General features: G+C 33.9%; 1 protein-coding gene across 1 annotated transcript; it reads right to left on the bottom strand.

Annotated features, from left to right (window-relative positions):
* Positions 1–205: 205 nt before the first annotated feature.
* Positions 206–24,797, bottom strand: LOC131650529 (exocyst complex component SEC8-like). The gene is made up of 27 exons (XM_058920235.1): positions 24,638–24,797; positions 22,517–22,630; positions 21,053–21,265; positions 20,130–20,303; positions 19,323–19,424; positions 18,380–18,489; positions 17,880–18,023; positions 17,126–17,297; positions 16,911–17,017; positions 15,731–16,038; positions 13,648–13,808; positions 12,828–12,943; positions 12,362–12,432; positions 11,908–12,038; positions 11,772–11,821; positions 9,759–9,859; positions 8,804–8,916; positions 8,482–8,589; positions 6,540–6,737; positions 6,262–6,347; positions 3,774–3,951; positions 3,595–3,672; positions 1,830–1,931; positions 1,638–1,712; positions 957–1,052; positions 826–875; positions 206–755 (listed from the first exon to the last, which is right to left on the bottom strand). The coding sequence occupies exons 2-27, from the start codon at positions 22,556–22,558 to the stop codon at positions 668–670; spliced, it is 3,174 nt and encodes a 1,057-aa protein (XP_058776218.1). The 5' UTR covers positions 22,559–22,630; positions 24,638–24,797; the 3' UTR covers positions 206–667.
* Positions 24,798–27,815: the final 3,018 nt, after the last annotated feature.

The raw sequence follows: 27,815 nt of genomic DNA, 5'->3' as shown, positions 1-27,815 counted from the left end.
GCTATGTATGATGCATCTGCAAAATAACTAGCATAACCATTTATTTGTCAGGACTATATAAAAGTTTGCATTCAAAATCATCTCCATTTCAAGCCGCACTGGGGATTAAGATGATGATTGTAATATGAAAACACTAATTGGTATAAATGCCTGAGATGAAAGAAGATTAAAAAGTTAAGATTTTAAAAAAAAAATTAGCAAAGAATTTCCAAATCAGATCAACAATGACGAGTGCACACCAAATTTCACTTTCAATGATAGTAGTGGGCCACATTTTTGTAGAAAGGAAATTATATCTAGCACGAAAAACATACAGTTGATTTTCAGATTTTTCATGATATATACTTGAATGAACTTTTTCAACACACCAGTGATCAAAACCACAGATCACAAAACAAAAACAGCAACAACCAAAATTGTCATCACATTATAATTACTTTACAAACAAATGGAGGGGTGGGAGTGTGAATGTTATTGCCGTCATCATGGGCAGAATCTAGCCATACTTCAACTGGTAGCAGTCTAATCAGTTGAAAGTTGTGGTAAAATTGAGCATCTGCACCGGCTTGTTGCATCATCACTTTTCAGAAACAAGAATCAGAAATCTAATTATCGCGAGCACCCCAATTGTCCAAAACAAACTCTGGCATGTTAACATGGAAACACACTACAAGGATAATATTTCAGATACTCGTTCATGTGCATCGGGAGGAATCTCCCTACCAGGGACGAGAACATTCAGAAGGTTGGTGTACCTGTGGGAATATAATGTCAATATCATTCCATAAAAGGGTATTAATAACTAAAATTTATGTATTAACTCACTCTGCAGCAGTAAACAAGTGTACATGTTCTGTAATGAAGGCAAGCAAGGCCTGTGACAAGAATAGGAATACCAAGATAAGATGACTTGAGAAACATTACATAAAACACAGTAGTTAGGTCAGTTGACTTACCTCAAATGGCATGTTTAAGAGTTCATAGTAGGTGCGGACTCGATCCAATCTTTGTTGCACTATTTCGCTGTTTATGGATGGAATAGCAGCCAATGCCTGTAACACAATCCAAAATTGTTATGCCTCTAAAATTTTAGCAAGCACTCTCCACTTTATTCATAATACTGTCTAATTTTCAAAATTATATGCAACAGGCAATATCCGCACACATGGGATGTGTCTAGTTAGATTAGCTTTTCAATGAAAATACAAAAAACAAATAATAAACATACTATTACAATTTGGGTCGGACATAACTCAATCTTACGAAACCAACTTGTAAGCTAGTAAGGTAAGGATTTCCTCCACTTATAAACATATGTTCATGACATTATATCATTCGATGTGGGAATCTTAGCACACACTCTCACACCCAACACTATTGGACTCGATTCATGGATATAAGTGGTGGGTGGCCTGATAGTGGAAACTTAATAATGGGTGGTCAGGTGGATTATGGAAAGGCTCTGATACCATCTTAGAATTTAGGTTGAATCTAACTCAAACTTACAAAACCGGCTTGTTAAGTGAGGGTTGTCCCACTTATAAACATATGTCCAGGTCATATCTCATTCGATGTGGGACATATAAATGGCCCTATCACTCGATACATCTCCTACACACATACACAATATTAATTACCTGTTCCAATGCAATAGAGTTTCGACATATTTGCTGAACACCAAAAAGATTGATAGACTTCATATCCGCCAAAGCCTGTAAGCAAAAGGACCCCTTCTCGTTAGCAGTGAAGAAAAGGAAAGTACACCTTCAAACATAAACAATTAAAAGTCTTTCTATAAAAACAAAACTGTAAAGAGTATACATTTGCACCTTCACAGACACAATTGCTGCAACCCCACAAATTCCACCAAATATGTAATTCCGCTTTGCATTTGAAATAAAAGGGGCCATTTCCTCATCTCTTCGAGTTATCTGGAGATTTCATTAAAATACTAAACATAAATAGTCTGATTTACATAAGCTTATCATACATCTGAGTCACTAAACAGGAAGGTCCGCCTTTTTGAAATTCATCATTTTGGCCATTGGCTGTTTACTTTCAATATCGAGGTTGATAGAAGCATTACATTGTTTTTATCAAATCAGATAACTTGGAATCGTTTGACGGGTAAGTTTATTAAGATGCCATTACAATTTACAATTTAATTTAGTTTGACTTTAACATTCATATTAGTATTATGGTCTTATCTTGACGAGTGTATGGTGCTTTTTAGTTTAGTATTAGAAGTCTAATCCAATAGAATCTCATAATGAAAACTTCACAGGACAATTTCGCAAAGTCTGCATATTGTAAAGCTTTTTCAATAATACATTTATAAATTCATTCACCAAAAATACAATTGTCTTTATCACATGTACAATCAAATCCTCCTGAGCATGATTCCTTTGGCTAGTTTTATCTCCATAATCCAAAATTTATAAGAGAGCATTCGAATAAATAGCATAATTAAACAATGGTCATATAGTACATATTTAAGAATAAGCTATGTCTGCCATAAAAAAAATGACGGAACTGTGCATAAGCGCTATAAGTACTATTCTAGGGAAATTCTAAAATAGCTTCTAAATACACATACAAATAAGATCTTATAAATGCTCCCAAAATAGTATTGCCTTTTAAGTTTTAATTAATAATAGCTTCACCCGACCACAATCTAATTCCAAATATGGATCTTAAAAAAGCTATTTCAACCACCACATCAATATCAATAGTACATCAAATCGTCAATAAATTCAGAAAGTTATTTTAAAAATCATGTTGATCTAATTATCTTTTGATCATCATACACCGATATAAATTAGTCAATAATCCAAATAGATTTAGCTTCTTCTAAATCAAAAAGTAGTATAATATTTGGTTACCAATTCATAGATTGAAAGAGGGGCTCAACAGGTCTCTATGCGAATGCAAATACTTACACTTAGCTTGTAAGTTGATGACTGCCACAGTCATGTGTGCATTAATTAGACCAAATTTTTAGTCAATGTGGAGTTCTTGACACTTTGCTTCATGCTCAAAACTGAACATCTGAAGCGGGACTTGTGTGGATGGAATAACAGAGTTCTGAACACACCTAAAGCCAAGCTCTAATACAACCTATGGTTTTGTCCTAACTCAATCTCACAAAATCAGCTAGACATCTAGAGTATGAACAACCACCTGCAATGCCAACGGTCTAGTGTTGTGTCATTGTTCTGTCTTGGAAAGGATGTTAGCTGATCCTCATTCACATGCAAACTACTTATAAGTCGATTTTCAGACAAGCTGGTCATGTAAGTAAAACTGCCGATTATGAAACCCAAATCTACAAATTGGACCTGGATAGAGGCTGAAATTGAAAGCACCAGTTAATGAACTAGGTTGGATTATGGAAGTTTTTGCAGCCAAATTAGGTGATCTATGCCTCTAATCAAAGTGTATATTTTAAGCATCCATTAATAATATAACCCGTCCTAAGCTCTCTAATATAGAAAGGGATATCACAAGTTCTGCGTACGTGCAGAGTATAATCTTTTACGAAGGTTCCAACTAGGAATCTTTACAAAGATAACATACAAAGAATGAAAGACACACCTGTGCGGTGAGAGAAATGACGAAGTCATCTGGTTCTTCAGCATCTTGGTCATCTATGTATTCTGTATTTGTCATTTCCTGCACAAAATAGAGTTGCTCAGATAAGTTTGGCGATAATTAAATTATCAGATTCTTACTCCTTCGACAACCTGATAAAAATAATACCACACTAGACAAACCTGCATGTGAAATATTGTCTCCAACTGCATTTCTATGCGTAAAACCTTCAGGCAATCGATTGCTAATTTTCTATAATCTTGAGAAAATGATGCTAGACTCCTTGTAGGTGCACTGTCTGAATGAGTATGATGCTTTCCTCCAATATGATTTGATGCTCTTTGAGTAGTCTGTCCAAGCCTGCCAATTTTCACAAGAATTTTTTATGAACCAAAAACCCAAACCCAACACTGTACTGCTCACCAACATCATTGAGACGTCAGTACCATGTTAGAAGATATGAAAATATCTCATTAAATCTTGGGGTAATTTCGATCATCTATTAGGGATGGTTTCAATATTTCCTTATGTATCAAAGTTTGTTTCCACTTTAATTAAACTTATGATAGGCTCATCATGAAGGTGTATAAAAGGAGAGGGAAGAAAGGAAAGGGAGATGGAGAATGAGGAAAAGGGAGTAATAAGCCTCAAGTGCAAGGCAGGAGAAGGAAGCAAGTGGGGCCAGGAGGGAAGGAAAGAGATAGCGGATGAGGTAATCACGGTGTGTGTGTGTGGGAAAGAGGTATCTAGTGGGGGGGCATGAGGATTAGGAAAGGCATCAGGCGTGTGAAATGAGAATTATGGGGTGCTGGGAATAGGAGCTGGTCCTAACTCAGAAAGGAGAACTTTCTTTTTTGTTTCTTTCAAATATACTACCATCGCAGATTGTAAGAGCCTTGCTCCAGCCATTTTTCTAGCTCATATAATAGTTTCCTTCATTTTCACATTGTAACAGAACACTACTCATTTTACTTGACTTACACCATAAATACTGTTGAAGTTGAGGGGGAGTGTTGAGAATAATTCAAGTGAGTTAGAGTCCCACATTATAAGTGGGAGAACTCAATCACTTTAAGGTTTTAGATGGTCAAGTGGTGTCTCTCACAAAGGTGTATAATCATCAACTTTGTATCAATGCTCCCTACTATAAAACTCCCCCCAACAAATGGTATCAGAGTCGGGTTAAGGACTGCAATGTGGGCAATTGACCCAGGCACATGCTAGGCGTGAGGGTGGGTGTTGAAGTTGGTATTTGTGTTTGTTAAAGTTTGTTTGAAGTCCCACATTGCTTAGGTTTTCGGACTGTTGGGTGTATAAGTATGTGAGGGCAACCTCACCTCTTGAGCTAGCTTTTGGGGTTGAGATTCAAACATATTTAACAAATACCAATTCTAATTCATGTCTTTGTTGATATTGTGATTTTTGTAACATCATATCAGCCAGTATATTATTCAAATAAATATATCAATAAAATTTTATTGAGCATTTGTTTTCCGGACACTAGACCTTTAACTAGAAGACCTTCACCAAAAACTTTCAGATGAGTTTAAGATATACAATAACCTCATTTATAGGGTCATAAGAGTACTCGAGGTTTATCAGGAGAGTACCCTACAAAGAGGAGCACTCTTGGATATTCGCCCTACATCATAAGCACTCTGCTCTGCTATAACCCTCAAAAACCATACAAGGTTTGTTGTTAAAGTTATTGATTCTGCCACCCAATAAGGGAAATACACATGTAAAATCTGAGGGAGATTGTAACACGAGATTTTGCCTATAATATAAACTGTACTGAAGAATACACGCATAATACACACACACAAACATTAAATAAAACAAATTAACGTAATAATTTTAATAATGTGGAGTTCTCTTCCCTGATTTATATATCTTCCCGATTATAATCATAATTAGATAGATACGGGATTTTGTTCTTATAGCTATAATCAAGGGATGTTGTTTGTAACCCTATAGTAATCTATTTAGATAGATAGATAGATAGATACTTACTTTGGTAATCTATAAAGGGTTAATCTATTAAGCAATTCAAATCAATCTTGATCTCAATGTCAATTTGGTATCAGAGCTCACATCATAAGGGTGTGATAAAACCTTAAAAGGTCCCAATAAATTCAAAGCAGGGTAACCAAATAAAAGAAACAGCTCAGCGTCCTAGCTCTAATCCAAGTCTATCACCCAACCCTCACAAACAACTCAGTCACTGTCAAACTAAACCAGTCGGCACAGAGGCCACTGACATGGGTTTTAGACTCGCAGCAAGCAGAAATGCATGGACCAATCTTACCCAAGGGAAACATAGACCTAAGAAGACGAGCACAAAACAAGTTTCACCCAAGGGAATCTCGTGCAAATAGATTCACACTTTTTTTCCCTCACACCATCAGATTCTCAATACCCAAAAATCATGGTTTGTGAACGATTGGCAGTCTTGCACACAGTCTACTGATCTTACGAGATCCCATCAAAACAAGTTTCTTTCAGGGGAATGGGGATGCAGTTGTTCCATGATCTGCCACTTAAAAGAGTCATGAACTCTACAATCTGAATTGCAATTCTGGCAGTCTCACGTTTTTACTTGCTTTATATACAGTACGGATGTAATGCAACATAACTAGACTGCAAAGCATGGGCATAAAGGAAACACACCTTTCAATAGAGTCTGCAACATACTCCAATGAGTCACTAAGGGATGCCAACAAAATAAGTTTATTTTCATCGTGGATTAGGTTTTCCTGAAAAGAAAAGAGTACAATTAAGTCACAGGAGAAGCATAATAAATAAGTGAGAGACGGGGATTTTAGCAAAAATGCATAAAATCGAAAACTTAAATATTATAGGTCAGTACACTATTTAATCCTCAAAAATAAGAAAAGTATATCAATAATGAAGCATAGTAACTCATAGGCATAAAGAGATATGAAAACCTGTTTAATAGGACGCAAGTTTAGCAATAATTCGCTTAGTTCTAGTTCAGCCTCAACTGTTTCAGCGTCATAGGAATTGCTTTCTAAATTAAAAGGATCTTGCAGATTTGGTAAATATGCACTTGAGGGGTCAAGTCTCATCAATTTCTCAATATCATGCCTCCCAATAAGCATGTAACTCTGCTTTTCAAGAACAGCCTGAAATATAATTAACAAAAATATCAAAAAACAGTAACACTGGAAGGATACTATTCAAGGAAGCAAAAGGTCAACCACCAACGCATCTAAACGGAGTTAAGATCCTCTCCATTTCTTGGTCTCTCCATTTTCTCCATTACTAAAGTTGTGTGTAAAAAACGCGCATATTTAAGACATGCGACACATAATTAATATTTATTTGACTTTATACACATCAAACTATAGTAATGGAGTTTTCAATTTCTTTTAGGAAATGGAGAGGATCCTTACCCATCTAAACGGCCCATGGAGTAAACAACAGGTCCATAAGCAGCAATAGCACATGTGGTCTATATACTTTTTGCGGAAACTTGATTGAATTAATAAATAAAAGGACTGAAGAAGCAGTAAAAATCTAATTCTTGTGCATTATGTTTTTCTTTATGGTCTATGATGCACCGATTTGCATAAATGGCCACCGGTATGGAAGCAACATGACTGCGATACACCTATGCTTCATCATGAATTTACATGTCCCCTGTTGAGATGCATATATGGCTCGATCTTTCTTAATTGAGTCTCAATAACCACCACAACAGTTCTGGCATAACCCATTCATCTCAGATACATGTATCATGCCCAAACTCTCTAATTGATAGAATCCTTCAAACTTACCCACTCAGTAAATATTCTAGTAATTTCTCACCCACCTATTAAATTGAACCCTTCCTGTGCACAATATCCTTCACCAATTCAATTTTCTCTGTCTTTACCCATTTTTACCTTGGAAATTTTGAATTTAAATAATATATTTCTATTTTTTGTATACATCTTTTTATATACATGTATATTAAAGATATCATATCCTATTTTTTTTAAATGTTGTATCACCGTATTGTATCCGATACTCATATTGCGTCCATGCATAGTAGTGATGGTGCTTAACCAGGGGTTGTTTCAAACTATGTTGTTAATCTCGGAAAGCGGCGCGGCGCGGTCAACCCAAAAAATGGGAGCGGCGCGGAAGCGGGGAGCGGTGCGGCGCTATTTGACTTTTTTTATTTTTTTATTTTTTAATTAATATATATTTTATATACAAAATTAAAAAAATAAAAATAAAAAACAAGGGGTTCAAATAATAGTGATGATGGTGTTTAGAAAATGAAGCAACTACTTTTGGACTTATGGCCCAAAAACCATAAAAAAAGAGTAAAAAGAAAACTTGGGCCCATCATTCTCAGTTAAACCATAATTTATAAGCATGAGTGAGAAACCTACAGTGGCAAAAGCGCCGCCTGCAAGTAAAGAAAAAGAAAACACGTTCTCTCTCCTTGCCATTGCCATGACTGCTATCTGTTTCACTGTTCGTTGGAAAGCTTTTTCAGTATCACAAGATCAGAATCGAAGATTTTTCTTCTCTCTTATCTCTCTCGATCTGTTTTACGGCTATGCTCTCTTCTCTCTCTGCTCTCTCACCACCTGTAACCACGAAAATGGAAAAGCGGCCGCTCCGAACCGCTCCAGGACCCAATTTCGCGGCCGCTCAAGCCGCTTTGGGCCGCTTCACCCTTTCGCGCTATACCGGTACCACCGAAAGCGGCCTCACCGGATTTTCCGCGTCGCGCCGCGATAGCGGCCGCTCCAGCCGCTTTTAACAACATAGGTTTCAAATAAATGACTTTTTCAGGCACCTTATGGATTTGGCAGTCTATATTTCCTGTTTTTATTTATTGGAACTTATCTATCCAAAAAAAAAAAAAACTACCTCCATGTACGAAGTCCGGCATCTTTCATATGTCCTCTCCAGAAAAGTTTGCACATACTTCACAAGATCATTAGCGAATTTTGGCATTGCTTGTGCCCAGCCAAGAACCTGCAGTAAATTTGTTGCAAAAGTCTCAGGGAAAACAACTATGTTCTTAACTATCAAACAAAACTAAATGTCAAGTATAGTGAATGGAATAATGTCTAAACTCCAATAATTACTAGTCCAGGTACTTTATCATCTTGTGTTCAATATAGAAAAGTAAAAAATAAAATAGAACCTTATGTATTGTATTGGGATTATTATTGAAGCTAAAATTTACCTCCTTAGTCAAGTAATCAATAGCCAACAATCCTTGTAATACAGGTCGACCCTTCTCAATTGACGGGGTATAAGTAGTGACCACATGTGCTCTTGGACGAAATGCAGCTGGACCTACAAATTTGTATGAAGAGAACAACAACATTCACTTCCATTTTCAATACAATAGGATAATTATTGAATCAAAATTATAATATTTTTCCCGTGCATTATATGCGCATAAGCCTAATAAGCTATGCTTTAGCGTCATATTGGTGCAACTTCTTTAGCTTATACATTGCAGATTGAAATGTTCTGTAAATGTCATGCACAATTGGTGCAATTTCTTTCATTTTATTTTGCAAAAGAAGGGATCTAAGAACACTTGATTACTTACGCTGCAACAGGTTTATCCATTCCTATTTTGTAAAGAAATTTACAAATAGATCCTTTATTTAAAATTCCAATGCGTACTAAACATGTATGAGCAGGTACACTTTCAAGAATATGAACACTATGAACAACTCCAACAATTGAAACACTCCAAAAACACAGAAATGCATACTCTGTTTTCTATGGCTTTTGAATCAAACTGTAAGGAAAAGATACCTTAGTGAGGGAATGAGTCTTGGGTTACTGACTCCCAGAACTACGGCCAGTAGCCCAGTACAACTTCAAAGTTACCATAGTACAAACTACTCTAAACTATGATAAATAAATTTTCATGGAAATCAAATTTACTCAGACCATTGTTTTTTGGGGTGAGCGGTAATTATCACTCAAGAACTTGTCAGTAAAACCGACGATAAAGAATGGGACTTTGCATCGAACATTTCAGACAAAGCTAACTTCAAAATTCGTTACTCAGATGTTTCAAAACAAATTAAGGTTCACCAAAAGATCAGACTGAGCGCCAAGCAGGGATTTTAAAATAAGAGATAATAAAAGAAATAGCCATAGCAGTTTAAGAGACTTGCTTGATATGGCTTGTTGTACGCCTTTTCGGTAGTCCACAAACATAGTTGGTAAAAAGTGATCCTTTACAAAATTCTCCACAAAAGCTAGCAACCCGTCATTGCTGCAAATAACAAAGTTGACAACACCATAAACTAATATTAATGAGTTAGAAAAGCCACAGAAATTGAGCGTGAGAAGAAGTTCTGCTATCTTTTAGGAATCAATAAGAGAATGTATCAAAAATATATATTATACAATTATGATTAGTCAAAACCATATAAAATTGAACAGAAACTTGCTGACAAGAGTGACGAGCAATCTAACTTATAGCTTACATTTTCATTATGTTTCCTTGTATTCCTTACTATATATAGCATAGACGTAAGTGCTTGTATTTTACACACATTAGATAAGTCCCATGTCACATTATTCACAGCCTCCGATCTAAAGAGTATGTTTCAATTAATGCTATGGGATGGACAAGAGTCGAAAGGATTGGATATTAGTTATGTTCCATTTTTTTGGTTTTTAAAATAAGGATGGGTTGAATGAAATCTAAGGATATCTATTCCATTCAATTTCATTACTTACCACTATTTGGGATATAATCACATCTGGACATACTTTTATAATTTAAAACTACTGTTTCATCAAAGTAAAATGAAATGGAGTGTCATGTAGCACAAGAAAGTTGTGCTTGTTGTACAGCTGGGACCGATGACTTTCTTTGGCCAGTGCTGGCAAGCAACTACAGAGCTGAAAGATGCATAATTTTATCCTTGTCAGTGGCTGATCACTGGGTATAGGATTAATGCTATTAAATTGGAGATTGGGGATTGAGCCCGCTTCTTTTTCATTTTTATTTTGTTATTGAAATTATGAGATTACAGAAAAACAGACTACCAAACTAGTAAAGTTTTTAACTTATTTTGTATTTTACTTTACATCGATATTGGGATTTTATTAACATACAAGTTCTTGACTTTTTGCACTTTTATCTTGTGACTTGTACTTTTGTTAATATTATTATTTTTGCATTTCATGTGTTTCACAAAATGCAAATCTAGCATCCGATAGTTACAATTTTAAACAGTATTTATTTTCTAGATTGTATAAAAATAAAATATTTTTTAAACTAAGTAAAAGGGGAATAAAAAATGAATAACCCATCCCCTTTCGTTCACTTCACAAACACAAACAATAGGATGGAAATTACGTTTGAGATTTAGAGGACATTTCATGCCCTAGTCCCTCTAAAGCTTCACAAACACAATCAATAGGATGGAAATTACATTTGAGATTTAAAGGACATTTCATGTCCTAGTCCCTCTAAAGATTTTTGTTGGAATTATAATGTTTAGAGTAAGAAATGAGATTGAACAAACACAACTAACAATGCATTCAGTATATAATCAATAGAACCTAACCTAATAGTCCTATTTATGCTGAGTTCAATAATCAACATACTTGAATAATTTGTCTTACTCTGACGGTGACAAGAAAAACAACTTGTTACATTTTAACACATTCTCGGTTCTTGTTCTACGTCACTTGCAAAAAAGTAATGTTCAGAAAAATAGAGTAGCCAATTAAACCAATTAGCTGGGAACCAGACCATGTAATAAATTGACAGTTTGATTAACATTAACATCTCTGCCCCACATCTACCTACACACTTCATCATTAAAAGCTATTCTAAAAAAATAAGTTTCTTCCAACACTTTACCTCAACAAATACTCTATCCATTCTACTCCTAGAATCTGGTTTTTCAAGCATATTTAGTAGTAAATACTTAACATATTAGCACTTAATATTCAATGCAGAATGACAATGTGTCCTGATATCAATATGTAAGTTTAAGTAAAAGGATCATATGTGCTAACTCAGCACTAAATACTGAAAGCCACGTTTTTATTCATATTTTTTCCATAACAAAAAAAGTGAACAATAATGTAGAGTGTTATTTTACATGTAAGAAATCAAAGAATCATTTTAAAAAATATTGAACAAAGAAAAACTGTGCAATGTTTACCTAAGTTGAGAATACTTTGTTGGTAGCATTGAAGCAACTTTATCTGTGAACTGCACAAAGAATCAGCTCAGGAACAAAACACAATGAACATGATCAAAACTTTACAGGAGGTATATAGTAGTCCGAGAAGCAACACCTGTAGCACAGGTCGATATATTGATGCTGCTAAATATATGCCCTCCTCAGGTAAAACCGCCGCAGAACCATAACCTTCCTGCAGCACATTGGGACCCTTCCTATTCCATCCTTGGCGAACAATATCAACTCCTGAATATTAACACAACCAGCAATAAATGTTGTAATTGGGAAAAGAAATTAGAAGCTTGATATTGGTTGAAATTTAAACGCTCTTCCCATTACACGCTCTCCTATTGGTTGAAATTCAAACGCATGTAAGTTTACCTTTACTCCTTTATTAGAAATTCTTATGAGCGCAATTTTCACGAGTTATGCAAGGTTCATCAAAATTTCATAAGCATATCTTAACAGCGTCCCATGTATTCCAACAGCAACATGATTTTAAAATGTATAAGCAGAAATGCAAAGGTGAGACCATTTTCTGACCCATGCCTTAATAAAGTTTATCATACCTTGATTAGGAAGAGATATTGTAGCATCAGTAAAGCGAAATGCAAAGGTGAGACCATTTTCTGATCCATCCCTGCAATCAATAAGAAACATTTATCATCAATTAAATGATGCAATTTTGACTTAAGAGATAAATATTGTATTGGCATAGAAAAATAAAATTTCTAAATTATTTTCTCCCGACAGTTGTGAACCTGACTCATCTTTTTATCTGTATCTATCATGTAAATATCATCTTTTTACCCTAATTTTTAATATTAAATTCTGTTTTGATTTGTCATAGAGTAAATTATGAAAGACGCTTTCATGTATTTTTGTTTTTTAAATATTATAGTTACGAAAGACATTTCATTATACATTTTTAATGTACTTGTACCTTTGTTTTTTCTTAAAGTTACGTATCCCGCACCCATATCCATGCAACTTAGAATGTTGTATTAAAGAGCAAAACAAATACAACTCACTTGCCTTTTCTCTTTCGAAGGGGTTTTGTTTGCAAGTCTAGCAGTTTGCACAGCAGCATCTGCTGATGCAGCTTCTGGAGTAGCCCGCAGAATTTCACATATAAGTTGTTGGCATTCACTCTATAAAAATAAAGGGTGAAAAGAAATTATAAGCTGAAAGAAAAAACAAAAGGGATTACAACCAACATGCACATTCTGAGTACATAATTTAGGATAACTTTCCTCCATAACACAGTTTCTCCATGTTTACACAGATTAAACAATATAAACCAGGCCCAATCAGTTTCATATAAACTAGATTCCTTTGCCATTAACTTAAAATAAACTGCGTATCAAAAATGGGCAAGTGAAACACGACAATACAGGATGCTACAAACATTACATTCCAGTCAATAACAAAATCATCCTTTAATATAATCAAATAAAACATAACTGAAAGATTGACCGTATTTGATTTATTTAAAGTAGAGAGAAAATATAAGTGTACTTCTATCTATATCCAATAACCAAAAATTCATGCACATCAACACAGGGTGTGTATCCTAGACCGATACACTTACCATGTCTTAACATATTAAAATAAGTACAGGTATGTCTTTAAATTCTATTAACAAATTTATTTGAGAAAAGTTGGCAATTGACAGCATTTGATTTATTTGAAGAATAGAGAAAATATAAGTGTACTACAATACAACGTCGATTTATTATTCAATAACGAAAACTTTATGCATGTCAACATTAGGTTCGTATCTTAGACCAAAGATATGCCCTCAAATTCTATTATTAAATATCTTGCAACGGAATGACCCTTGGATATAGATTACCTGTAACACTGTCAAGGAGAAACCTATGCTGTAACCTCCTGTGACTTGAGATGTTTCTGAATCAGGATAACTCACATCTACTGGAACTGATTTTGGTGTGTTCATGTCAACATGCTGACTGGCTTTTGCTTCCAACAGCTCCCCAACAACAACATGGTTCTCTATAGTGACACATAAGATGACAAATTTACTAGGAAGAAGAATGACCAACATCGAAAGCAGACAACAACAACAACAAAAAAAAACATCTTGTCACTAGGTGGGGTTGACTACATGGATTAAACAACGCAATATTATCTTATAATGAACCATGCCTGATGATACACAGTTTAAATCAAATCTCTGGTAAGGTTTGGTCTACAATTTTCCTTGGCCTCTTATAACATAACTTAGAACTTAGAAGTTAGAAGTGAGAGTTATCTAGTCTCCCTAGCTTGAATTGTTGGGTGATAATTGGGTGATTAGTCTTAGTTTGAAGAAGTAATAGTGGTCTTAAGGCTAGTTCGGGTCAAGCACACTACGTGCTCTCATTTGTTAGATTTTTTCATTTCTATCCCAATGAAGACTAAGCAAAGTGTTGCATCGCCTTGAAACACGTGTGGTTGAGAGATCACTTTTTCTATTGGTTATTTTCACTTAGGTTGTTTATCTTTCACTCATTATTGTAGTGCGTGTGTACCTAAGTTCATTGCTTGTGTATCATATCCTGCTCGCTATGAGCTAAATCATGTGTCGGATTATGTGGAGTTTTAATATGACCTAGTTATGTGCCGATGTGAATGTGATTGTCTAGTGGTGTTTATGCATTTTTAGTACTTGCATGTTTATTGCTATTTATTTATTGAGTTTGATAAACTTAGAATATATCCCAATTCCCAATTCATGAAGTAGTGAAACCGTTTATATTTAATGGATGGAACTCAAGCTGCTAAAATGATAGTTTAGTTAATTGACACATTGAACAAACTTAAATGCTCAGACTTAAGATTTAGAACCATAAAGTGAATGAACTTATTTTAGCAATAGTAAATGGATTATACGAATAACAGAATGTTAATACCAGTCTATTTACTAATGTTGCTGAAAAGCACAATGGGTTGTTTTTGCACTTTAGTATTGCAGCACCAATAAGCATCACTAAATAACTAAGAAGTTTTAAAGGAAGCATAGTTCAACCTCTTCTCAAATGAGAACTCAACTTTTTTACTTAAACTTGTTAAATCTTATTTTTCTTTGTTACATATATTTGTTACTTGTTTCTTCTCGCTAACTAAAATGATTGATTGTAGCATTTATAGAAATTGCTAAGCCAATCCTCATGAGAACATTCTCTATTTACCACTCTATAACTTGTTTTTGACTGTGTAAACCTGCACCCCATTTTGCACAACAGTCTCTCTTTACCTTCAATTATTTGACTGTCCTCTATCTGGTTTATTAGTATCAGCCTCCTCACCCTTGCTTTTATGCGTTCAAATATAGAACGTGCATGAGGGAAAGAGAGGGTTAATCTGATTGAGGTGTATTAGAGTATATCAAATAGAAAGCACAAAAAAAGAGTATATCAAATAGTAACTGATTAAGTTCTTGCGCTGCCAGCTGTCCATATCAGCTGGTTTTCAATTAGGCCTATCTGGTGCACCTGAGCACATGATTAGTGTCAGTTGAGGATTGTAGATTGTTCTAGAATCTGTTAGTTTTAACTTGTGCACTGATCCACAGGAATAGAGTTAGTTTTAACTTGTAGCAATTATGTTACAACAGAAACTAATGGGCTTGAAGCCCAAGTACGATTGGGAAAGCAGCCCACACTAAAGGCAGTGCAAATACTGAAGATGTAACCCTATATCTCTAATACTACGTCTCTTCTCTATCACACATTGTCAAACCACCAACGCAAGACTCTAACTCAACTGTCTTGTCTACAATAGGTGCTTACCCAACTTTCTCCCTAACGCTTTTATTCATAATCCAATCTTACTTTTGTGCGACCATTTATTTATATGAAGATTCTCTTCACTGTAACGTTAAGCGTCCCATTAACCTAGAAAGAAGAATGCGTAATAAAATTATTGTGACTCACCAAATATTCGAACAACAGCATCCAAAATTGAATCAAGAAGCTCCTTTGCAGCAACTTGTGCTTTCCCACCAGGAGCCATGAGAGGGGAAACAGGGCTCACAGCCAACAGAGTCCCAGCAATAGATATTCCATTCTTACGTTTCTGTTTTGGCAACTGGTAGCTTTCCAGTTGACCTTTAATGAAGTGTAGATCACCTGTTCCAGTTCGGGAACCCAGACCAATGCTTGACCTTGATGAATTCAAAAGGTCTGCATGGGCTTTAATCTTGGAAGTAATGGTTTCATGAATTGTTGGCCGTAATCTTTGGCTGGTAAACAATAAAGCCAATATAACTTATAAATTATCATCACAGTCAAATATATAAAAAATCGATAATAATGAAATGTGGCAAGACCTACACAACAACCACGCCTAGAAAACACAAATGATAATAACGAGAAAGAAATTATAGAAGAAAAAAATATCACATGATCTCAAATATCATGATTCATTTCGGCAACATGATAATCACAACAATATTTAGAATATATCACTAATAGTTAGTTCTAGTTGTCACTACAACATGGTTTTCTTGTTCAGGAGGATTCACTTGCTTCCAGGCATTCAGAGTTCACTGCACTGCAGAAAAATAAGGCCACCTCCAACAGGAGGTTCATGGGCAGATTTTCAAGCGGCAGACTGAAATTCTGGTCAGTTTACTATTGGAGTATTCCAAGCTGGAGTACCATTACATGCTGAAGCAATGTTTCTGGTCAAAACTTACCATTTGTTTTTATAAAACTGTCCATAATAAATTATTTGATCATTTAAAATATATATTCAATTTTAATCACCGAAATTTTACACTATTTTATCCCATAATTTCATTTTTTGAGCTTCAATTGCCAATATTTTCATTCAATTTTTCATCTAAATACTTTAAAATCATTTCTTGTGTGTCAAATTGATCCCAATTAGTATAATTTTAAACTGTATTCATTTTAAACAAAATTATCAACATCATAATTAGAAAAAATTCTCAATTTATTATCAAGAGTCAAGATCAAGCTAGCAACCCTGGTGTGAAAATTAGTGTAAAGAGAAAAAAGCTTAATGAGAAAAAGAATATCAAAACCTTCAAAGAGATAAAGAAGCATAGAGTTTTATCAAAAAGAATAAAATATTTTTAAGATAACTGACCAAATCATAGCACCAGCAGCCGACACTTTTCCGAGCATACAAAGACACTCAACCATGGTCTGAAGATACTTCACATGAAGTGGAGCATCACTCTTTCTAATTATTTCCTGCACAAGAAACTCGGAACTTCAGTTGGAAGACTGAAAGTCGACAAAAGTATGAGAAGGATTATGAATATAAATTTAAGACAAACTATACAACTAAGTGGCTCATACAAGAAATTCATCAGGTGTCGAATTCGAAAGCCATGTTGGCATTTGACGAAGAGCACCACTTGCATCCTTTGTGACATCACTGCCATTGACTCTCGTGTTTGCCATATTCCCATCTAAAGTGGCTTCTTCACTTGAATCCAGAGTGCCTTCCTCATCATGGCCATCAAAAGAACTGAAACACACATTTGATGGTATTTAATATACTATATTCCGCAAGCACAATCCAAACTACACGCAAATGTGTACAGAAACAATCAAGCTTTATCACACATAGGGGTGGATCAAACGACACACTAATATGACTGCTGGAAAAAATTGGAGATTGCTTTTTTAAATCTGTTATATTCTTAGATTAATCAATACCAGTGAAGAGGCACAACCCAAAATACACATTAGGAAAATGGAAAGCTAGATCACACCAACCTAAGAAAGCAACGATCTAGGAAAAAAACATTATCAAAGCTACCATGGAAAATAACAATTGATAAAATCATACTATCAAATATTCTCATCATCACACTATCAACAACATAGTCCATGGTCCATTCTTTACAAAGAAAACAATGAGAGGAATTTGCTAATTAAGAATATCTAGTTATCTTCTATGAAAATAATCCTCCCTCAGCCATCAATGAAACAATGTGTAACAGTATAACTGTATGAAACTTCAATAGGAGATAAGAAATGATTTATGCAGTTTAGAACTAGGAGGAAAATAGCAGAAACAGTCAAAAGTTCATTTGACCAGTATTACCCATCAATCTGGAGGCTAGTTTGATTGTCACCTTTCGGTGACTTTGTTCTTCGAGACCGAGATTGACAACTATGTGCAGTAAGTGCAACATAAGTGGTGGTGAGAACATCGTCATCATTCTCCAGCATCGTTGAGCCTGCAATGCTGCACACATGACAGCACAAATACATATTCATCAGTTCACAAAATAAATAAACTTCGCAACTTCATGAAACTGGCAGACAGATCAAAAGTTTGCTGTACATTTAAGTGGCGTGATATTAAATCACGTAGAAACAAATGCAAACAGAATAGAAGATAAATTAACAAAAAAGCAAAGCAGAGCTTCAAAGTTTGCATGAGAATAGGATGTCAAGGGAAATATATGAAGCACAGATAAGCCACAGTTAAAATTGCATATCAGAAGCATATACTCTAAATGCCTTTGCAAAAACAGAACATACCCCAATATATTACAGTATGATGCTCTAAGTAAGAGATAGGAATGTAAAAACAAATACCTATATTCACCTTTGTTGTATAAATGTGCATGTAAATCCTCCAAAATCTTATAAAAGAGGACTCCACGCAACTTCGTTAACTCAGAACGAACATCTTGAAGTGCCCCAACCTGGGCCACACATCAAACATAATTATAACATACAAAAAACCAAACACAGAAATGTTCATAGAGATGATTAAATAAATGGAAAAATATGAAAAATGATGGAGAGAGAGAGTCTGTTTTCAAGCAATAATAACCTAGAGACGGGATGTAGATTAGTCACATACTATACAAGTTAAATACAAACTAAACAAGCGGAAATATTATAACAGTCTATTTCCACTTCCATATGCTAGAGTATGGTTAAGATTACTGACTCTCATAGCGTTTCATCCCTCTCAAATTCATGGTAATTTTAAGCGAAAATACATTTCTAATATGCAGACAGATGCAAAAGTTTTGTTCTACACTTGTGAGTATTAGCCTTTTGGACTCTTTTCTTTGGATTCAAGATACAGCATTCTTATCCACCCCTTACATGCACATTCCCATTTTCTTTGTAAAAAAAAAAACTGTGCATACCAAAGAGTAAACACAAAAATACAAAATATAACCAAAAAAAACCTCCATGCAAAACACGCTGAATATATATATATATATATATATATATATATATATATATATATATATATATATATATATATATATATATATATATATATATATTACACACACACACAATGTGTGTGTGTGTAATACATATACATATACATATATATGTATATGTATTACACACACACACATTGTGTGTGTGTGTATATATATATATATATATATATATATATATATATATATATATATATATATATATATATATATATATATATATATATATATATATATATATATATATATATATATATATATATATATATATATATAGTAAGTTGAAAACCTACAGTTTGGAGACCTCGCTCGAGCATCATGATGGATTGCACATGCAATTGAACTGCAGCATAATATTGCTTCTCTGCAATGAGTTTCTCAATACGAGCTGGAACCTGTAACTTAGATGATCAGAATCAAAACCCTCTATAAAATAGTAATAGTTTTAAACAGAGTAATTTAAAAGAAAGCATGTGCTAAATTGATGATCATCAGAAAAAATGTTCCAACATAAACAACGGTACACACAAATGTATGCATTTATGCAGATAATATGTTCTCAAAAGTATTTTTTACCCGTATTGTAGGGTCTTATTACAGTGCTCGAGTATTCAAGTCATCATTCACCAGTCTTAAAATTAGAATTTCAAATTATACTTGGATTCAGAAGCAGATAACAATTGGCTTTTATTTTACCTACACTCCAATCCCAATGTGCTTTTACACAAGTTGTCATGTTTATAGCAAACAACTTTTGTTCTTTGACAGAACAAATTAAGACTTAAGATCAAGTGATTCTGTGACAGTAGAAAACCACAAAAATCACATAGATGGCAAAGTCTACATGACTACATCTGCTTTTGTAATTGAAGGAACATTCAGCATGATGAAACTGCAAATGCAATCGTGTAAATCCATATAACTGTTTAATCTAGAATACAAAATGCCTAAGTAGCCTAAACAAAATCCAACTTAGGGGCATATAAAGCCAGACCAACTAGCATGATTTTAAATGCTGGTTGAGAGACTCCTTTACTCCAATCAACTGACTGAAGTCGCATACAATTAGATAAAGCAATGTCTAAACTAAAAAAACAGACCTTAGCAATGTCTTCGATTTGATCCAATAAGGAGATTATGTGTCGCAATGTGACTGATCGATACCATAATTGATGCAACTGCTTGTTGCGGGCACTAAGATGCTTCTTGGCCTCTGCTAAATCTACCTTTAAGACGCCTATACTTTCAGTGGATTCACTAAAAAGCCTCAAGATCTGGAGATAATTAAACAAGATATTTAGAAAACTGCAACTTATAAAGTAGGGACAGTTCTAGTTCAGCAACGCCCAAGAATTAAACAAGATGAAAGGTGGAAGTGGCTTCTGAAATCCAGCTTATCATTGTAATTTGAACCAACTAAAGTTATAACAGATAACAGAAACCAAAAACAGCTTTGGTTATAGTTTAATTAGATTCTGTTAAATTAAATATCGACATAAAATATCCATCACAACTTTAATTTTATAAAAGGCAAGGACACCAAGATTGCATGAGTATAACCACAAATGCCTGAAACAGAACCAAGGCCCGGTGTTTCCTATATGCTAGCCTAGTATTTACTATTATGAACAAGAAAAGAACTTTTTTTTTCCTTTTATTATAACAATATAATCGAAGAAAAAAAGAGATGCTGAAAAAGTGTTAAAATATGGCACAAAGTAGGCAGCTTCTATGACAAAGATCTAATCTTGACAGCACAATAATGCAAAGGAGAGAAAAAAAAAATCTAAAATGTAACGATATATATATATATATATATATATATATATATATATATATATATATATATATATATATATATATATATATATATATATATATATATATATATATATATATACACACACACGTGAACACGAAATCAAAGACCCCGTGTTACAAATTTACAATAGAAAATGACCCAATTGCCCCTGGTCCAATGCATACTGATTAACTAATCGCATAAAATGAAATTTTAAGCAACCTGGGAATAGTTTTGGATAGCTCTGTTGAAGCCACTATGATAAGATTGTACAACTTCATCAACAACCTCCTCAATAACATCACTCTGCTCCTTCAAAAATTGGGCAGCAGCTTCCCGGTCTTTTGAGGTCAAAATATGAACAACATGAGGTAAAGAATCAAATCGAGCAGCAGTCCAAGTCTCATCTATCCTAGATATTTCTTCTCTCAGATACTGCATTCAAATGGAGAATAAAGACTCAAATTGTCATGAATGAGTAGTCAGTGCAACACGTAGAAATGCAGTTATAGTGGAAGTTCCAGAGCAAAAAAATATATAAGAAACACAATAAGAAACATATATGCCTTACCAAAAAAGAATCATACCTAGAATGCTTAAAATAAGAAACACAATTAGCACATGTACAGATATATATATATATATATATATATATATATATATATATATATATATATATATATATATATATATATATATATATATATATATATATATATATATATATATATATATATATATATATATATATATATATATATATATATATATATATATATATATATATATAACCAAACCACTGTCAACATAATGATTCCACTCTCAATTTGCAAGTTATGTATCCTGATTAACCTTTTGAACCTGGATCAAGCAATTTTTATAAAGCATCCATGTCTTATAAAGCAATTTTTATAAATGACACAAAAAATCATATGTGCTTTATAAGAAGCAATCCATGGAATGCTTAAATAAGACACACAATTAATACCCGCACAACTGCACAATTAGACTACTTCCAATGTAATGATTACACTTTCAAAATGCATGTGATGCATCCATCTCTAGCCTCTCAGAAATTGGGTTAAAGATATTAACTTTTGATCTTTAAATGTGTGGTAAAATATCTTGAGTAAAAATAACAATTAATCATCTATACCTCATCCAAAAAAAAAAATCTATAGGATGCTTAAAATACGACACACAATTAATATAAACTTGTAATCACAAATAGGATCATTCTCTCTAATTATTATTGTTGCTATAGTTTTTCTAGTTTTCTATTCTTTAATTATTTTGACAGAATTTCTTTTGTATATAAGTTTGTATAATTTTGCTATGCAATGAAAGTCATTCACTCTAAAATATTCAACTTGATACCATATCTCTTGCCTCTTGGGTCCATTCCCTATTTTCTTGTTTTGTTTCACTTGTTTGGTTATAGAGCTTCAGCTGTGTCAGCACTGACCCGATAACTACCAAATTATGTTTAGGCTAGGTTAGTAGTTAACACTCATGTAAAATTTTCCCACGAGTTGTACACATATTTCAACCTTTTATGAGCACCACTACAGAAGTAAAGCCCAAAAGACAATAAAAAGAGCATGAAACAATTGTAAAGAACCCTACATCCAACAAGTTTACTAATCTATCCTCAAAAAACAAAATTACTAATCTAACATAACTTACCGCTTTTTCAGGGGGCAAAGGTAACTCGTCAAAAACTCCCATATTGAGCCTTCAATTTATCCACACACCATGAAGATATAAGATTAACTTGTATTAGCAAACCGGCGACTATAACTGCAATGCATAAATACAGATAAAAGATAGATTAAAACCCAATTGCATATAAATGAATGTAAAGGACTCGCTTGATTGTAACTGGAAATGAATCATCCAAGTTCTTTAAGAAAAATTGCAAGACATTGAAAAATAATAAGGTGGCATTATATGCATTAAGCGATAGGCAATAATAGAGTTTAAAACAAAAAATTAATAAGCTTAATTACACTTTTGTTCCTCATATTCTGCCTCGTCCATAATTTTGGTCCCTAACTTTTTTTAAATGTGGCATTTTGCTCACCTGTAAAATTTGGGAAGAATTTTGACGTTGTGGAAAGTGAGATGCTTATGTGGTATATGAATAAGATATATGGATGGATATCTATGTCAGCTTCTCATAAATTAAACTAACCAAAAAAAAAAACCATTTTAATTTTTTTTTAAATAGCTAAAATAAATTTAATTTAAATGGTTTTAGTTAGTTAAATTCAGGAGAAGATGACATCGATATGAAATATATCCACCTATCCATCTTAGACACACCACATAAGCACCTCAGTTGCCACATCACCAAAATTCTATCTTAATTGCACAGGTGAGAAAAATGTTGTGTTATCTTAAAATGGAGGGGCCAAACTAGTTGATTTAGAAAAAGGGGGGGCGAAAATTGTATATAAAAGAAAATAGAGGGATCAAAAGTGCAACTAACCAATGAAATAACAAAAACAGAAAGCTCAAAAGAAAGATATAAGAATTGTCAGAAACGTTTCCTACAAATGGCTTCTTTTGTAGCTAATTAGGACTAAAAATACAAACCATGTTTCTCTAAATATAATAATCACCATTCTACTCAACTCATACAGTTGAGACTGAAACCAAAATAATAACTCAAACAGAACACTACCATTCCCCCAACCAACAGATTGTACACACAACAACATCCAAGTCTTATCTCACTAGGCGGAGCCCGCTACATGAATCAAGTAACACCATAATACTCTATCATAGAATATATCTTCATCCAAATCATTGACCTCTTAGTTTTTCATGATAGTTTCTTCTATAATTTTTCTTGGTCTTCTATTGCCTTTAGTAATTAGGCCATCCTCCATCTGATCTACTATTCTCTTACCGCATAATCTACAAGTCTACTCCATACATGCCCAAACCACCTAAGTGAGATTCAATCATCTTTTCTTCAATATGTGCTACCCAACTCTCTCTCTCTCTCTCATATAATTTCTAATCACATCGTCGACACTGACACGTCAATACATGTAATAACTAAAAAAATTAAATTAAACGTAATCACAAGTATCGGTGTCAATTTCAGACACTATCACGAACACACTTTTTTCAGAGGTGTCGGTGCACACAACTAACACAATTATACAAATGAAAGAAAAATCTATCTCATGAAACTCCAAATCATATCTATATCTAGTCTAATAGGTCTGCACAGCTAGCACTATTATACATATGAAAGAAGAAGAAAAACAAGAATAGCACTACCGATTTATAAACTGTTTAAGAAATATAACAAGTTGAAACCTAGGTAGTTAATCACCACCAATAGCGGCGTAATTGCGCAAGTAGCTCCCGCAGCAGAGTTTCATCCCGCTCAGTGGAGATTTTTTTGACAAAGAACCGCAGTAGAAGGATGAGGAATGGCGAAGAAGAAATGAAAAATCACAAAACGGATTTTAATCGGTATGGAAGAAGTCGAATTCTGCTAGGTTAACGCAATTCAGAACAATCAGAACTGTGTTTGGATCTCCGCTACAACTGATTGTTCATCTTCAAATCGATTCCAACGGAAGCAAGTTCTTCTTCGTGTGTGGTCAAAATCGATTATACAAAAAAGCTATTCGTAAGCGAAAGATCAGAGAGACGCATACTAAGTTCTCAGATTTGCACCTCCAAAATTAACTCTAACTCCAAAAGTGAAATAGAAAAAAGCCTAATGAAGAAATTAAACTTAGATCAGAGAATCATAGAAAGTGAATCGGAGATGAATAATCATACCTCTTGCTTGACCTTGTCGTTATTCCCTTGCAGCGTTCACTCTCGTTGTTTTTTTTTTTTTTTTGTGTTGCGGGAAAGTACCAATTCGCGATGTTAGAGAAGACTAGTAAAAATAATGGACTTTTCTTTTCAGACAAAAAATAATAATGGAGTCTTATTTTTTCAGAAAAAAAAAATTAAAGAAATTGAAAAACCAAAATATTTTTAGAATTAGAAAATGTATTTTCAGACACACCACATTCTTTATAAAGATTAAATTACCGTTATTGTCCTTTTATTGTTGTGTTTTTACGATTTTAGTCTTTCTATTTTGTTTTTAAATGTTTTTGGCCCCTCATTCCCACTATGACTATAAAAAGGGGACAACTTCTCTACCCATCACAAAAAGATGGGTAGTGTACATTCCACCAATCAGATGACGCCATTTAATTTTTATGTATTTAATTATTTATCATATAGAACAATTGTTTGATGTTTTCAATGCATTTTACACTAAAGGTAACCTTACCCACCTTTTTGAGGTGGGTAAATAAGAATTCACCCTATAAAAAACCCTTATGTGTCACATTTTAAAATATGTTTTTTGGGTTTCCCATCCTCACTTGAAGATGAGCCACGTAGTTTAAAAAGTGACACATATGTGTTTTTTGTGCCAAAATGGAGATGAGGGACCAAAAGTGTTTAAAAATAAAATAGGAGAATTAAAATCGTGAAAACACCAAAATAGGGAGACCAAAATTGTAATTTATCCTTCTTTATAAATAGTTACACCATCATTTTTGTTATAAACTAAAATGAAAATGCATATACGGAAAAGATTTGAAAGTATATCTTCGAACAAATTATTAATCTAATACGCCTCAAACATTCTCCCATTCTCATTTTTAATAAAACACACCAAAATTCTTCTTAAGTCTCTTCTTTAAGGTTTGCCAATTACTTCTCAACATTCAATTAATCCAAATGTTTCAACATCAACTATACATTTGGTAAGTTTTCCAATCCAATTGTTAATACATTTGATTTTCTCTACATGCATTGTGAAATAGGAATTAATTTCTGTAATATAAATCCATATATAGATAGTTACACTCAGTTTTAGGTAGTTTACTCACAATGTTTCATAACGTTTTTCCCATTTTTGTTTCATAACGTTTTTCCCATTGTATTTTTTTTTAGTTGTAGGAAACTACAGAAGTGCACTTTCGTATTGTATCAAAATTTGATTTTCCAGGAATACAGAAGTGCACTTCTGTATTTTGTCTGTCTTCTTTGTTTGGTTTGATTTTGAATGCCTCTTATATGTGTTTGATTTTTTTTTCTACTTTGTCTGGTTTAATTATATGCAACATGGCTAAAAACCAAAAATGATTAAGGCATGATAGAATGTTCCAACCAAATAATTTACTGCTGGATAAATTTGTATGAAGACCCGACACCAACTCAAAGCCTCTAAGCAAAGCTTTGATATGCCATAAATTCTTCCAAGAACCCTCTCCGATTAGGATAGTATCATCCGTGAATTGTAACATTTCAACATGTTTAGAATCATTCAAGTGAAAAGCCTTAAATTCCCCTAAAGATACCGCTTGGAACAATAAACCAGCAAAACCTTCCACCGCCAAAAGAAAAGAATGGGAGAAAGAAGATTTCCTTGACTTAAACCTCTAGTAACAATGAAATCCATCATGGGACTTTCATTCACAAGAACGGACATCGAGCTATTAAACACCAACACTTTCATCCACCCACACCACTTTTCACCAAATCTCGTTATTCTCAACATACTACTAAGAAAATCCCAAGAGATGCAATCATAAGTTTTTTAAAAGTCCACATTTACCAACATACACTTTCTTTTAGCCCTCTTAGAAAAATCTGCCACTTCATTTCAAAACCAGGACACCATTCAACAATTGCCTATTCGCAATAAAAGTTGTTTGACACTTAGAAATAAGCTTATGAATCTAATGTCAATCTATCCACAAGAAGCTTAGCAAAAATCTTATACGCATTTCCCACTAAGCAAATAGGCATAAACTCATCAAGAGGTAGATGATTATCAACTTTATGGATCAAGGCAATAAAAGACACAGTAATTGCTTTATGAACACTAAAAGATCGATAAGGCTCATCTAGCATTCTCAACAGATCAACCTTCACAACGTCCCAACAAGCTTTAAAAAAATCCAATTTAACGTCATCTGGCCCTGAAATTTTATCCCTAGAACTCTCCAACACAACTGCCTCATATCCTCTAAAAGAAACGACCCCTCAAACAAAACCCTATCAACCTCTTCTAACATTTGGAAAGGAAGACCAGACAAGGAAGGCCTTCTAAAAATTGACTATTGGAATCTCGCTTCAAAGTGACTCTTAACCTCCTTCTTCATATTATCCACCTTTTCCACCCAACCAATAACTGAAGTAAACATCAATAAGCTATTTCGGCTAAACCTCTATTTCTAAGCTTTGTGGAAAAATTATAATAGGAATCCTCTTTAACTAGTCACTTTTGTCTGGCCTTTTGTATAACCATGCTCTCTTTATTAAAACTAGATTTTCACACCCTACTTGTAGTTGAAGACCTCTTATGATTTCTAACAACCCAGACACTCTCCGCATGATGAACTTTAAAGAATTTCTAGCACTCTCTAAGGTAGACAAACAAAAATATGTCCACGCCTTTAGTTAAGGTTTTAGATTTTCAATTGTTAGTCGGGTGGGGTTTTGTCTGACTTTTGGTACCATGCTGCTCCAGGGCGGCCAAAATCTTGCAATATCGACTCCCATTCTTTATCAACAAGGCAGTTTATTGCATGTTGTCTTTTTTGCACGCTGCATTCCTATACTAAAGTCAACCTCAACATCTTGTTGATTTTGCGTTGAACTTTACTTTCCTACTCCTCATGGATCATAAAAACAAACTAAAAATAAATTAGTAACTTAAAATAAAGCACATTTCTTAACGTCACTTGCTTGATTATTGGCGAGTTAAAGCTTTGTTAATACTAGAAAGACCCTTTCCGACAGAATCTCTCCTCCTACATATGATTTGAGCCTTTGTCAATTCACTTTGAAGTAGTTAAAGATCCAGGCTCTTGAATTCCCACTTCTCCTTACCGTGAGACTTCTTTGAATAAAAATGAACCTGGCCATTTAGACTTCAATTTTCCAA

This window comes from Vicia villosa, linkage group LG2 (assembly GCF_029867415.1).
Source record: "Vicia villosa cultivar HV-30 ecotype Madison, WI linkage group LG2, Vvil1.0, whole genome shotgun sequence".
In the NCBI taxonomy this organism is placed as follows: Eukaryota; Viridiplantae; Streptophyta; class Magnoliopsida; order Fabales; family Fabaceae; genus Vicia; species Vicia villosa.
This window is presented reverse-complemented; position numbering and strand designations above follow the sequence as displayed.

Coding starts and splice junctions, on each gene's coding strand:
- LOC131650529 (XM_058920235.1), bottom strand. CDS start 22,558: ATGGGAGTTTTTGACGAGTTACCTTTGCCCCCTGAAAAAGCG. Junction 12,039..12,361: donor AATATCTCTTCCTAATCAAG/GTATGATAAACT, acceptor GTTAATATTCAG/GAGTTGATATTGTTCGCCAA. Junction 3,952..6,261: donor GTTGCAGACTCTATTGAAAG/GTGTGTTTCCTT, acceptor GAAAATTGGCAG/GCTTGGACAGACTACTCAAA.